A 14,958-nucleotide genomic window follows, 5' to 3' on the forward strand; every position below is an offset into this window, starting at 1 on the left:
GACTGCTCGTGGTGAAAGTGGTCTTTAACTAGTGGCAGTTGGCTTATTTGAGCCCATGCTCGGGGGATCGCAGATCTCTTTATTTAAGGGATGTTTTATTATGCCTGCCACAGTCCTGCCCTTTTGTGTTGCCTCGAATAAAATTATCTATAATTTTTTGTCAGTTAGTTAATGTGGATTTGGACCCTAGGGTACAGTTTAAGAATGTAATACCATTTAGAAGATTACAAGCATCTAAATTACCTGAGCCTCTGCCAGCCACGACATGTGGTGAAATGAACAATGTAATAGGTATTTTGTAATTCTCTATAATGATTTTATAAAATCGTCATGATCAAATTAGGGACTAAAAAAAGCAAATTCATTCCCGGGAAATGCCAAAACCTAATCACTTACTTAGTATGAATTAATAGAGACTGCATCAGGCAGTGCTTTCACAGGATGTATTGGGGTGGTTTTGCAACTTGCTGGTGTTAAAGGTAAAACCTTTCTGGTAAATAAATATTTGTGAGAGTGCTCACTTTTTGTAATGAACTGAAACATCAATTCAAAACAAGTTTTAAGAGGACGTGATTTCTTATAGAGTCAACAGGGGTTCTACCAACAAAGCAAACAGCAACAGAAAGAGGGACACCCTTGCCATCTTCTAACTCCCCATAGCCAAGAACACTTTTCAATGTGCTCTAGAGAGCTTAAACAAGAGCATTTATTACACAAAATAAATGTCCTCTAAGTCTGCATTTTTAAAAATGTTTCCAGGGGCACCTGGGTGGCTCAGTCATTAGGCGTCTGCCTTCGGCTCAGGTCATGATCTCAGGGTCCTGGGATGGAGCCCCACATCGGGCTCCCTGCTCAGCGGGAAGCCTGATTCTCCCTCTCCCACTCCCCCTGCTTGTGTTCCCTCTCTCGCTGTGTCTCTCGCTGTCAAGTAAATAAAATCTTTTAAAAATAAATAAAATAAATAAATAAATAAAATAAAATGTTTCCAAAGGAATGTCCATTCCAGGCAATCAAAATGTTTCAGAAGCAAATGCTAGGGGGAATGAGCAATTTGTAAACGTGCCAAAGGGCACCACTGCCCAAGTCCACTCTGACACTTCAAGTCACATGACATCACCTCGGACGAAGAGTTTATTTTCTAAATACCTCAGTGAGTATCTTTGCTAAAATGAGGGAGAATGGGCCTGCATCTCAATTCGAGTGAAGTCGGTTTACACAGCTAGCCGGGTTTTGCCTAGGAGGTTCTTTTTATGCATGAAACATTTACCTACATTTCCTTTTTACTCTGTCCCTTTCCTCCAAGAGCTGGACCCTAAGGTCAGGAATTTGAAGCTGTCCCATAATAATAGTGAGAATTCTGCTACTACTGAGTCATACTAACCAAAACTTAATTATAAAACCTCCATGGGGTTCCTGGCACTTAAAAAGATTATTGTGGGGGCACCTGGGTGGCTCAGTCAGTTAAACGTCTGCCTTGGGCCCAGGTAGTGATCCCAGGGTCCTGGGATCGAGTCCCGATGTGGGGCTCCCTGCTCCGTGGGGAGTCTGCCTCTCCCTCTGCCTCTGTGCTCTCTCTCCCCTCCCCCCACCCGCTAGTGCACACTCTCTAATAAACAAAATCTTTAAAAAAAAAGATTATTGTGAACTCTTTCACAAATGGAGAAGTGAATCTGTTACATGTAATATATGGTTAAAAGTGTATTAATAAAACAAGCACCCATGTGCCCACCAGCACATTTCAGAGAAGAGTGGGTACCCATGAAAGCCCTGTGTTTGCTTCCTCAGTGGAACCTTCCTGCTCCCCGAGCCCAATCATTTCCTTGCCTACCTTTATACATTGAGCATACGTGTGTGTCACTAAACAGTGTGTGGTTTCACTGTGGCTGTTTGTGGACTTTGTATAAATAGAATCATACTTTATATATTCTTCTGCCACTTTTTTCATTTGCTGCAGCTCTCCTGAGTTTCATGCACACCAGCGTGTGCTTGCACGTCCCCCACATAGGGAATATCATGCTCGACTTCGGATTTAACTCCTTTCGAGTTCAGCTGTCACAAATAGATGCCCACTTTGGATGAAGACTAAGTCCAGGCAGCCCCTCCCAGACAGAGCTCACGTCCAAGCCCCTTGTCTGTCTACAAGATCACAAGCTGAGCCATGTGTCTCTGGTTTTTGGAAGGGGACGATGGGATTGCCATCACCCCTTTTATTGCTGCTTTAAATTTTCCAATTCCCCATTGGCCACCTGCTCATTTTGGAAAGGCAGCTTGGGTCCAAAAAAGCCTACTGTCAGGCAATGGGGTCATCAAACTGAGAGGCCAACACCAGTCTGTGCTCTTTAGCGTCCAGGGGGCCTCGGGTCTTAGATACCAAATACAACACAGTCTGTTCTGCCATAATGCTGGTTTTGAAAACACACATTTGTTCCAGTGTGATTCAGGCATTGGGGAAGAACTAGAGCATAACGTAAATTTCGTGTCTGTTTATGCCCAGTTTCATCTGGGAGAAACACGTAACTACACAGAAAAATGGCACCACCAGAACGGAGCTGGGCAGGAAGGCACAAAACGCACACAGTGTGGGCCTCCAACGTCTACCAGGTCACACGTGCGCTAGCAAGTCTATGTTTCTTAACTGTTTCACATGTGTAAACCGGGCTACTGGGTTTTTTTTTTTAAAGATTTTATTTATTTATCAGACAGAGAGAGAGCACAAGCAAGGGGAAGGGGAGAGGGAGAAAGCAGGCTTCCCGCCAAGCAAGGAGCCCGATACGGGGCTCAATCCCAGGACCCCGGGATCATGACCTGAGCGGAAGACAGATGCCCAACCGACTGAGCCACCCAGGCGCCCCTGGGCTACTGTTTTCCTAGGTTTCTATCTTTTCACATGTGTCACTGATGAAGTTTCTGAGTGTTGTGCTCATGCTGCCGTTTGCCCCGGCAGGGTGGAGCGCTTGCCCGTGCCATGCTGCACGGCCCGGGACCTGTAGGAATGCCCGTGCTGCACGGGAGCAGAATGGACTCTACGAAGGCAACAGCATGGTGCTGCGGCTTGCTCTTCCAGTTCCTGCCGCAATATGTCAATGCAAACCAACAAAAAGTCAGCATGACATACTCTATTTTTCTCTCTTTCCTGGAACAGGACAACGTTGGGCTTTGTTTTTGACAATCTTTCAATTACTCCAGCCCTTTCCAAGAACTGCCTGGAACAGCGGCTGTGTTGGCAAGTACCACCAAAGAGTGTGGGTGCAAGGGAGCAGGCACCAATGCGGGTCTGTTGCCACCACGGGTCGCATCTTTAAACTCACCATCTCCACCTCTAGGGGCACTGCTGAAGCACCAGCTTGATTATCGTGAAAATATAAGAACTTTTAAAAAACATGTTTATTTATTTGTTTTAGAGAGAGCAGGGGAAGGGGCAGAGGGAGAGGGAGAGAGATTCCTAAGCAGATGCTGAGCTAAGTGAGGAGCCCCACGCAGGGCTCCATCTCACGACCCTGAGATCGTGACCTGAACTCAAAACAAGAATCAGTTGCTTAATCGCCTGAGCCACCCAGACACCCCAGTATAAGAACTTTTAAACTTATTTCTGGCTAAAATGTTCACTGTCTGGCCTTTTGGAGGAACTTGCTCAATTATCATTATTGTAGCCTCCTAGGTCTGAAGTTTAATCTCAAGCATTCTTCTCTATCAATGAGGTCACCTCCCTCACACTCGGGTTACGTGGAAGTGCTAGACGATATAAGAGCTCTAAACTCACAGGGGTGCATTCACAGTGCATGCCCTTGAATGTGGATTTACGTTTTTTAGAGATTGCTATTACCCTGTCACCAGAGGAGCAAAACGTGGCAAGGGAGTTGACTCATAAGAGAGTTGACTCATCAGTCAACGTTCCGAGCAACAAACCTCCGTTACTGTCTTTTTCACCTGACATCATAGGTGCACTGAAAAGTTTCTCAAGTGCCACATTTATGTATGCGGTTAATGAACTCGGATTCCACAGGCTTTAAGAGTTATGCCTGGTTTGCAAAGACAAGAATTTAATTGTTCTGAGAAGCGAAAGAGCATAAATCCTGAATACAGAGCATAAATCCTGAAGCCAGACAGCTGGGTTCAACTTGTAGCTAACCAGCTGTGTGACCTCAGCCAAGTTGCTTAACCTCTCTGTGCTTCAGTTTCCTCAACTATTGCATGAAAAATAGCAGAACCTGCCTCACAGGCTCACTGTAAGGACTCAATGAGTTAACAGATACCAAATGCTCAGGACTGTGCTTGGCACCTAAGTGCTACGTAAGTATTTGCTTTTCTCATTATTGGCACAAAAGAAATCCAGCCACCACTCACCTCTGGTATACCCGAGCCACAGGCATATGGTGCAAATACGCGCACCAGGGAGACGGCCAAAAAGGCAAACAGCAATGCCCACAGGATGTACATGAGGTAATTCAGAATGTAAGCACTGGCACCCTGAACAACACACACAAAACGAGAAAGAACACGTGAGCCTTGGCAGAGCCGAGCTCCGCCCCCCCGCCCCCCCGCCCCCCTCCCCCCCCCCCCCCCCCCCCGGGCAGCGGGAGCTTCCGGGGGCTTGCGCAGCTTCGCCTCCGGCCCTGTGTCCGCAGGGAGGCCGGTGCTGGTTTCTGAGCCGTTGCTATTGCGAGTGCAGGTACACACCAACCCAGTCCCGGGCGTCCCTCCGGGAGCTGTTTCCACGTGCCCTCCACCGGGGGAGATCTCCGCCTGCATGGATGCGGCGGACCGCACGCGGCTGGCATTGTCACTCGCGCTAGAGGTCACGAAAGGCATGACGCCGAAAATTCTGCCGCGGAGCCCCTGGAAGGTTCGTCTTGTCTCGGCTGCGATGCACCGGCCTCCCTCGGCCTTCATGAAGGCCACATCCACGCCGGGGCAAGCGGCAGAACTGTATCCCGCTGTGGTCCCGGACCCGCAGCATCAGCATCCCCAGGGCACACGGGCGAAATGCAGACTCTCTGCCCCGGGGCTGCTGAGTCAGACACCCCGGGGTGGGGGGCGGTGAGGGGGGAGCAAAATGTGTTTCAGGGAGCCCGCCAGGCACTTTTAGAGGGAAAAACACGATCACCTCCTTCAGAATAATGCACCGAATAATAATTCCAAATTATCTGATGAATGAAGAATGCTCTCTGAACCAAACACGCAGTCTGGGGTCTTTGATGCTGAGGACCTGGTCTGCTGGGTGGAGACATTTCTCTCGGCCTCAGCTTCTTGCCACCATCTGGATTAGTCAAGTGAGGGGCCAAGGGAAGCGAGGTCACCTACAAGTCAGGCTATGGATAGGGCCACATGTGCGTCTATTAAATGCAAAACCACGTTCCAGGAGACCTGGAGGCCTTTACAATCACATATATTCAACCCTATGCGAGAGAAATCAGACTGAGGAATACTTTTCACCCACTTAAAACCGTACTTTTTTGAGACTAAAAATAACTTCTCATTCTTGCTAACAGTGATTCTTTGAATCAAAGTATAAATCTTAGAAACGGTTGAAAAGATGGATGGCCATATTTCCCCCCAAAAAAAACGTAGTGCAAATAGGAGACAAGAAATAAAATATGGTGTCCAGCCAATTCTGCCTGCCCACTCCCATCAGCCCAAGTAGAGAATTTTTTGCAGAAGTAATGGAGAGCACTGAGAATGTGTGAGATTTCAAGATCCCTGTCTAACTTCTGAGATTGGAAGGAATTCATTTTCAATTCCACTGAGGAAGAGGTTTAGCAAAATGGCCAAGTGCACTCCACATATCTTTCAGCTGTGGTATCGGGCAAAAAAAAAAAAAAAAAAAAAAAGGGTGTGGTTGCAGGGCTGGGGGGAAAAGGGATAAAGCACATCCATCTTCCAGAAATACATCCTCACATTACCCCCCCTGTGAATCTCACCAACCTAGCTCCCCCACCCCACCTGGGTTTCTGATCTGTCCGTGACCCAGAGTCACTGTAATCGCCACTGAATTCAGTTACAAGTTAACCTTCTTCCCAAATGAAGACTTTTGGACAGATGTGAAGCTCTAAGCGCCGTGAAGGCAAGTGCCAGTCTGTAGTTCACCGGGACACTCCTATCACAGAAGGCCCAGAAACATCCTCCGCAAGGCACTCCTAAAATGCACTGGAAGACGAGTACTTAAACCATACTGAGATGGCACATCACACCTGCTAGGATGGCTAGAATCGAATCCAGACAATCACAAGTGCTGACGAGGAGGCGGACGAACAGAAACCCTCACACGCAGTCGGTAGGGTTGGAACATGGCAAAATCACTCCGGAAAATATTCCTCAAAAGGCTTAACACAGAGTTGCCATAGGACCCAGCAATTCCCCGACTAAGTCTAGACCCAAGAGAGATGAAAAATATGCCCACACAAGAACTTGTGTACAAACGTTCAAAACAAAATCATTCCTAACAGCGCAAGAGCGAGAGCAGCCTGTGTTCCTCAACTACGGAGTGGATAAATGTGGTCTAGCCATACAATGAAACAGGATTCAGGCACGAAAAGGAAGGGAATGCCAATTTATGCTACAACATGAATGAACCTAAAGAAAAAGCATGCTGAGTGAAAGAAGTGGGACACCAAAGTCCACATCGTGTGGGATTCCACTTGGAGACACAGAGATCGGGGGTTGCTTAGGGCTGGTGGGTTGGGAGGAGTGGGCAGTGGCTGCTAACGGGTACAAGGTTGCTTTTGGGATGACGGAGGTGTTCTAAAATTGTACTGTGGTGATGGTAGCACAACTCTGTGAATCTTCTACAAGCTAGTGCTCTGTACACTTTAAATTGGAGAACCATACAGAATGTGAATCATATCTCATAAAGCTCATATTGTGTTTTACAAAAGAAAAGATAACTTATCAGAAGGTATAAAAAGCAACGCTGCTTCTTCAGCACAGTCAGCAAACCACTGTCGGTAAGAGAAACAAGACTTTTACGAACATATACATATATCGTGCATGTGAATCAGCAGGGAAAGCTTTTCCAGCGCTAGTTGGCACATCAGAGCTGGAAGAAGCCAAGTCGCACTGGGACCGAGCCAAGGACAGTTATCAGAACAAACACTGGAAGGAAGCCCAGACAGGCACAGAAGGCCCAGTGGTGTTGCACAGCACCCATGAAATGGCGGGCATCCCCAGCCAGGACCCCAGAAACCCACCTCCGACTGATTCACCAGCAGCTCCGACCATTTCTGCCACAGGGGACACTTGTCCCTGTCCTCAAAAGTGGTCTCGTTGGAAGTCCAGCAGCACTGCTCGTGGCTGTACCAGAAGGCAGACAGGCAGACCCCCTCCTTCAAGTCGGTCATCCAGTCGACGGCGAGATCGATGACCCCAGCCAAGGTGCCTGGAAGAAGCAGCAAGAACCACTCAGAGGAACCATCCTGTGATGAGGCAGGAGAACACAGGGCCCGGGGGCCGACGCGGGAGCCCAGCAGCCAGGCGCGCCGAGCCGGAGGCCGGTGCGGGGGCGACCTCACTGCTGAAGGGCCACGGAGAGGTCTCCTGAGCACTTCCGCTGTGGGCAAGGCCGTGCCAGCCCCATGAGAAACGGAGGCCAAGGATAGGTGGTGCCCGGGTGGCTTAAATCCAGCAGGAGCGACAGACATGCAGGGCTTAAGTCATCACAAGCCACTGGGGCCAAGCAGCTTTTAGAATTGACCCCTTCCAAATTCTAGAAACAGGGTACACAGGCCCTATAAATGAGGTAACCCCCTCAGTGGCTTTTGGGGCCTGATGCTGGGATCACAAACATTAATATTTCTCAGGCAAACCTGACAATTCAGACAAAAGGGAGGCATAAGGACTATAATAGCCTCATCATTTAAGTAACATTTTGCCACCAAATTTGGAAAATCCCACTTATCAGAACTTTCTGGATTTTTTTAAATCATGGATAAGGGATTGTGGATCTATATAAGTAGGTAACTACTTTAAAGGCGGGTAGAAGTGAGATAAATAAGTGTGTGCAGTGGCCCACAGAAGGCTCCCTTGGATCTCTTTCTAGAATAACCCATTCCAGAGTCTTTTAGGGAGGCAGGGAATACTTTCAGGCTACTAAATTTTTCAAACTTTTACTGGATCCTTATAACAACATCAATTCTCCATCTGCATCTGCACACCTGCACCAGGGCTTACCCGTCCCTGCTCTCCTGTTACATCAAAAGCTGCCCACTGTTCTTGGGAGAACGCCTGAATCCTTAGCAGGTGGCAGACTCGAAGAGCTGGCCCCTCATACCCTTTCCCACCTCATCTCTTTCCATCACTAACTGCCCCCATCCCACCCACACCACGTTCCTGGAGCGCACCAGGCTCTCCTTTCTACACCACCTCAACCAGCACTGTCCTTCCCAGACCTGCCAACCTCCTATTTATCTTCCAGATTCAATATTGACATCACCTCCTCTGAGAAGCCTCTCCTGATTTCCTAAGTCTGGGCTAGATGTCCCTCCCAGGCATTCCGCCATCATCATACCTCTCATATCCTAATCACATGAGTGTGTGTGTGTGTGTGTGTGTGTGTGTGTGTGTGTGTTACAGTGTCTAATCCATAAGTGCAGGGGGGGGTGGAGATCCTGTTGTGTGGTTTGTACGCCAAGTAGGGGTCAGGCCAGATGTCCAGACTCTGTGTCCACTCTAAGTGGGCAAGGGCCACCTGCCTTGTCCACTGTTGTGTCTGTGTTGGGTACGTGGCAGGAACTTTATATCCATAAATCCATAAATGAATGAAAATCAGAAAACCCAGGTCCATCCATTTACTCAAGGGGTAGTTACTAAGCACCGAGTTCCTATGTGCTAGTCCCTGTTCCACGCCCCGGGGATATGGCAGGGAACAAAGCCGACTCAGCTCCCAGTCTTCATGGACGTGCACATCGGCGGGGGTGGGGGGGGGTGGACAGGACACTGGACAACGTAAGTAAATCAGGGCTCTGTGAGAAGACAGTTAAGTGCTAGGGAGCACATTACAGCATGTGACAAAGGTGCAGCCCCTTTGGAAAACAGCCTGGCAGTCCCTCAAACAGTTAACCACAGAGCTGCCATCTGACCCAGCAATTCCACTCCGAGAGACGTGAAGACATACGCCTGTGCGAAGACTTGCACACGAATGCTCACGGCAGCACTGTTCACAGTAGCCAAAAAGTGGAAACAGCCCATAGGCCCATATTGCTGAACAGAGAAATCGAATGTGGTCCAGCCACACAATGGAATCGTAATTGACAACAAAAAAGGACGGAGCACTGATGCCTGCTCCAGGACAAACCCCAGAAACAGGACGCCGAGTGAAGAAAGCTGACCACAAGACTACATACCGGAGGATTCCACTTATACAAAATGTCCAGAATAGGCAAATATGCAGAGACACAGAGTTCGATGAGCGGCTTCCTGGGGCTGGGAGGCGGCTGGGGGCAGCCGGGCTTGATAGCTAAGGGGTATGGAGGTCCTCTGGGGGCTGACAAGAATGTTCTAAAATGGAGTGTGGTGATGGTTTTACAACTCTGAATATGCTAGAAACCGCAGCACTGTATGCTTTGACAAGGTGAACTGTATGGAATGTGAATTATATCTTAATAAAGCTATTACACAGACACACACACACACACACACACACACACACACACACACACTGGGGCAAGGGGGATGAGGCTGCGAGAGGAAGAGGTGACTTTTAGAAAAGGTGGTCAGGGAATGCCTCAAGCGTTGTAAGACATTTGAACAAAGACCTAAAGAAGGGGCGCCGGGGTGGCTCAGCTGGTTGGGCGACTGCCTTCGGCTCAGGTCATGATCCCGGGGTCCCGGGATCGAGTCCCGCATCGGGCTCCCTGCTCGGCGGGGAGTCTGCTTCTCCCTCTGACCCTCCCCCACCTCAGGCTCTCTCTCATTCTCTCTCTCTCAAATAAATAAATAAAATCTTTAAAAACAAAAAAAACAAAGACCGAAAGAAGGCGAGGGTGGGGTCCTGTAGCTATCCAAGGGCGAGACCCAATGATCATCCCAGATTTCGTTTGCAAGCAGCTCATCCCTCCCCCAGGCTTCTGGGCTGACTTGCCCGACAGCGCCGCGTGGCTCGGCTTCGGTCGGTGGAACAACAGCGACACCCAGTGGGCACTCCCGATAAGCGCCCCGCAGAGGAGCCGCCGCTTGGGCCTCTCCATCATGGGAGTCAGAGTATAACGTCCAGGGTGTCGCTGAGGAGAGAGGACTGGCCAGGCAGGGGGACCCCCTGAGTCCTCCCGCACTGTGAGAACAACTGGGGAAGAGAAAAGTGAAGGGGACACAATTTGCTGGCTTTCACCGGCACACTCTAGCCACCTTCACGGCCAGTGTCTTCCCCTTCGCACCTTCCTCCTGTATTCGTCTGGGGGGCGGGGTCCACAGAGCACCCTTCGGCGGGGGTGCTCAACCCTGGCTGCGCAGCAGGATCACAGGTGGAGGGGGCTGGGGGAAAGGAGGGGGGCTTTACCCAATGCTAGGGCACCATCTCCAGGGATACTACTGACTTGAAGCCCAGGCAGCCAAATTTTTTGCTTCCATTCCCCAGGTGATTCTTCCTGAAAGAACTGGAGGAAATTGGGTTGACAAGGAAACCAACTGGTCAATACCAGATTTGTTCGAGAGAGCCCAGGCCGGCTCTTACGTTAGTCAATAAATCCATGCTGTGCCGTCTGCTCTGGCGAGACGCTAGAACATCTATTCCAGATTTCTGCATTCCCTCTCTTTACTTCTCCTGCCTAGAAGCCAAGAATAATGATACGGTATACAGTTTCTTAAATCTATTCTAAATAAAGACATCAAAATTCACAGAAAATCCCTCCCCTGCCCACTCACAAAGGTGTTGGTGGAAGCAGTCAAACAAATTCGTGGCAAAACACCATATAGGCATGAAATCGGATTCCCTGCCAACACTGCTGCTGGTCTATACCCGGGCTGCCCCTGGGAACAGAAGGCTCAAATTGGGGACATGCGAGGACAGCCACCGTGAGTAGAGGGAAAGGATCCCCCCTTCAGCGCCGGCTGCCCTCGCTGGCAACCAAGCCCCTCCCACGACTGTGTACGGGATCAAGGAAGGAATGCCCAGAAATCTAAACCCTCTGTAATCACACAATTTGTATCTATGCCCCGTTAGTATTCTGTCTTTCTTACAGCATTTCCTATATTCTGCCTTTATGACAGTCATTTGGCTGATCAATCCTACAACCGCAACTATTATGTTACTACAGGTAGGTGATTTTTATTAAGGGAATTGCTGTTAGTGTGCTCAGATTTTTTTTTAATCTTAGACATTAGCCTTCAGAGCCTCCTAAAAGGAAATAATGTCTCAGGACAGAATTTCCATGGAGAGCTGGTACATCTGATATTAGAAGGGCAGGTTTCCCCTCCAGATACGCCTCCATTCACTCTGGAAAACATCGACTACTTGCAAGCATGATGCTGGGATTATAAAAATGGAGGATGCAGAGTCCCTGAGGGTCAGAACAACGCACGGGCTGGACATATTTGCCCTGGGCCTACCTCAGGCCCTACAGGTGTCTCGGATTATTCTGAGTATCCTAGGACGTGTACGATTCACTCCAGGGTCCGCCAGTATTGGTAAAGACCACTCTCAAATGGCACTTTATTATTAGAGATCAAAGTGTTCCCATACTTGCTTGCCTTCTACGTAACCCAGTACTACAGAATGCAAACTATGTGCTTTCGATAAAATCCAGTATGGCCATAAACCTGGGTGCTGTGCAGACACGGCCCTCTAATTACAGCTTTTTTCCAACGACCGCATCTGGGCCCATGCCTTGGGGGTCTTGCCTTACTGATGATACGCTTTATGTTAAGTGTATGGTCGTGTAGTTTGCTCTGAGGCATTTCAAGTAATAAATCGCTTGCACGGGGGTAAAAGAGAACCAGTCCACTTTCAGAACACCAGCCTGAACAGGAAGAGTTGGTGCTCTGGGGCTCGGCGGCACCTCCAGCCCCGGCCCCGGGGGCAGGGGGGTACTGCGTGTGCCCCTCCACGTACCCGCCAGCAGGCCGATGAGCAGCATCACCACCCAGCCTGACCAGGCATCCAGCAAACTCTTGATGAACTCCCATATGGACTCCTTGCTTTTGCTGGTTATCTAGAAACAGAGACACAGTAGTTGATTCGGGATACATTTTCCAATTCACGCTTCCTTCCCTGAAACAGTTTCCTCCGGGAAATGGGGTGAGTGAGAAAACAAATGTAATTAAGCGACTAAATTGCCACTTTCGTCCCCTCACCCGCTACCCGGTGCAATGACAAAGCGGGCTTTCGGGTTCACGCAGTTGCAGAGATGCCATCGTAGCCACCAAAGACTTAGAATCCCCCCAAAATTCACTTAATTAAAAAAAACTTCCTCAGTGTGATTTGAACTTTGAGGATTCAGAAGCCACTCTGAAGGGAGACAGCCATTCGTCGTCACCATTTTAAATGAGAATTACCACTTTAACCCTCACCTTACGGCCTGCTCACAAAAGAAGCTCTTCAACAGAGTTCATTTCCTTCTTTTGTTTTCAAGGTCAAAGGTTAGCAGCAAGACCTCTGAATGGGCTAGCCCGGGTCACCTTCAGCAGGCGGATGAACGCGTCTGAACACACTGTTCCGACGCCATTCCTCCCTGAGCTCCTTAGAGCATTTTCTGGAAAGATTTTTGACTCTGCGGGTCAGCCGGCCTCTGTCCCGACTACGCAGCTCTGCTAGGGGGGCACAGAAGGAGCCGTGGGGAATGTGCACGCGAACGGGCACGGCTGTGTTCCACGGAAACTCTCCTCACCAGAGCAGGTGCCAGGCTGGACCGCGCTCGTGGGTCAGAGTTCAGCAAGCTCCGCTCCGGGCCGGAGGCTGCCCCCTCTGCCACTGTCCTCCACACCGGAGCCAGGAGGCTGGCTCATCTCCCGGACTCCCTACCCCACTCCTGCCAACTTGCGGGAAATGATGGGACCGAGCGGCGCCCCAGACGTCACTCCCCGTCCCGCTCGGAAGGTGCTCTCCCCGAGGCCGCCGCCGGCCCCCAGGCTGCGGGGCTGCCTCCTACTTTACCTCTCCACGGAGAGCAGCCTGGCTGGCCGCCCCGGCCTCACCACTCTCTCCTCCTCTCGCTCGCGACCGCTTTGCCGGTTGCCCTCCTTCACCTCTCTCCCCGCCTCTCCCAGCTGTCTGTCACAGGCGCCCCGCCGACCTCCCACTGCACCTGCTAAACCTCGGCAGGGCCCGGAGTTCCCGGAGTTCCAACCCCCTCCTTACTTCTCCCTCTCCGTGCACACCCAGGCCACCTCGGCCACTTCTCAAGCTTCGGCGCCCACTCACATGCTGGGGCCTCCTCCTTCGGCACCGCAGCCCTGACCGCACCCTTGAACTACAGAGTTCTCGCCGCCTGCCAACCACCCCCAGCTGCAGGCTGGGTAAACAGCTCGAAGCCAAAGTGGCTGAGACAGAACTCACCGGCCTCCCCCTCAAATCTGTTGTTCCCCTTTCCTTCCCTCTTGCCAACAAGGGCATCGCCCCCTTCTAACCGCGGCCCGGGCCTCATCCTGGACTCCACTCCCTGCCTACCCCCAATACCCCACCCCAAATCCTGTCAGGGGCTCCTCTGAATAACTCTTGACCCTGAGCCTCTCTCCATCTGCACTTCGCTGCCTTTCGTCAGACCTTCTTCCTCTTTTCTCCTGATTTCCAAGCTTCCTGTTTCTCCCTCTGCAATGCATTTTTCTTGTATTCTGTGACCATGAAGATGAAACCCAAACCCACCTTCATGGCCTACTGGGTCATTCCCGGGGTGGCCCCCTGCCCATGTCCTCCCGTCCTGTGAGCCTTCCCCCAGGCCAGAGAGCTCCCGAACCACCTACTGTGCAGTGTTCTCTCATGCCTTGGTGACTTAAAAAAGGGCCCCTCTTGATTTTAGAATCTTTTCCCCTTTCTCCGCCTAGCAAACTCCTAGTCAACCTTTCAAGGCCCAACTGAAATGTCACCGTCTCTAAAAAACCCTTCCCTAACCATCCCGCCTGAATGATCCCACAGCACTTCTACCGAACTTTATGGTGGCCACTAAAATAGAGATTGATCGGGCGCCTGGGTGGCTCAGTTGGTTGAGCGACTGCCTTCGGCTCAGGTCACGATCCTGGAGTCCCGGGATCGAGTCCCGCATCGGGCTCCCTGCTCAGCGGGGAGTCTGCTTCTCCCTCTGACCCTCCCCCCTCTCATGTTCTCTCTCTCTCTAGCTCATTCTCCCTCTCAAATAAATAAATAAATAAATCTTAAAAAAAAAAAAAGGAATTTAAAATAGAGATTGATCGCCAACTAGCTGCCGGGCACTGTGGTATGTGCTTCCATACACAGGCAACTCAACTCACTCAACCTTTAGATTTAATGGCCTCCACCTTTAGAGAGGAGACACCAGGGTCTAGAACTGGCGCCCCAAAAGTCACCCAGCCTAAAGGCATCAAGGGCAGGATGTACCTGATTTGTCTGCTTCTGGAGTCCCCTCATCGCCCTCCACACCATTCCTCCGTATGACGCAGCCTCCCACCCAACGCACGTAATCTCGTTATTACCTGTCCACATCTCGGCCTCTCTTGCCAGCCCTTCTCTCCTTCAGAATCCCGCCCAGGAGGTGACATGTGACCTAACCCTACCTCAGCAACTGCCCCACCAAAACACGGCCCAGCCACCTGAAGGGAGCCCCTTCGACATGTCTTTATGAATGCCACCTACCTTCCTGTGTCTGTCGGTGTCCCGGGACTTTTCCCGCAGCCAGTCGATGGTGTGGAAGTCCTCATACGTCCCCACATCAGGGAATGGCTCATCGAGGAAATCCATCAGGTTTCCAGAGCCGCTCATCGCTCCTGCATTGACCATGCTAGTTACACCTGGGAGAGAAAGCCTGGGATGAAAACCATCACTCAGGATATCTGCAGAGACAC

General features: G+C 50.4%; 1 protein-coding gene across 7 annotated transcripts in view; it reads right to left on the reverse strand.

Annotated features, from left to right (window-relative positions):
• Positions 1–14,958, reverse strand: part of CLCN4 (Cl-/H+ antiporter 4) — a 67,877-nt gene that overhangs the window by 26,164 nt on the left and 26,755 nt on the right. For 6 of the 7 annotated variants that reach the window (XM_028115053.2, XM_028115049.2, XM_028115048.2 and 3 more), the window contains 4 exons: positions 14,750–14,904; positions 12,038–12,137; positions 7,185–7,372; positions 4,345–4,467 (listed from right to left, as the gene is read on the reverse strand). In XM_028115053.2, the coding sequence (XP_027970854.1) occupies positions 4,345–4,467; positions 7,185–7,372; positions 12,038–12,137; positions 14,750–14,893 (555 nt within the window). In that variant the 5' untranslated portion in view covers positions 14,894–14,904. The other variant, XM_028115058.2, reaches the window with a different exon arrangement.

Source organism: Eumetopias jubatus, unplaced genomic scaffold, assembly GCF_037043125.1.
Source record: "Eumetopias jubatus isolate StellerSeaLion01/CBP00866 unplaced genomic scaffold, mEumJub1_p1.0 scaffold_11, whole genome shotgun sequence".
Classification (NCBI taxonomy): Eukaryota; Metazoa; Chordata; class Mammalia; order Carnivora; family Otariidae; genus Eumetopias; species Eumetopias jubatus.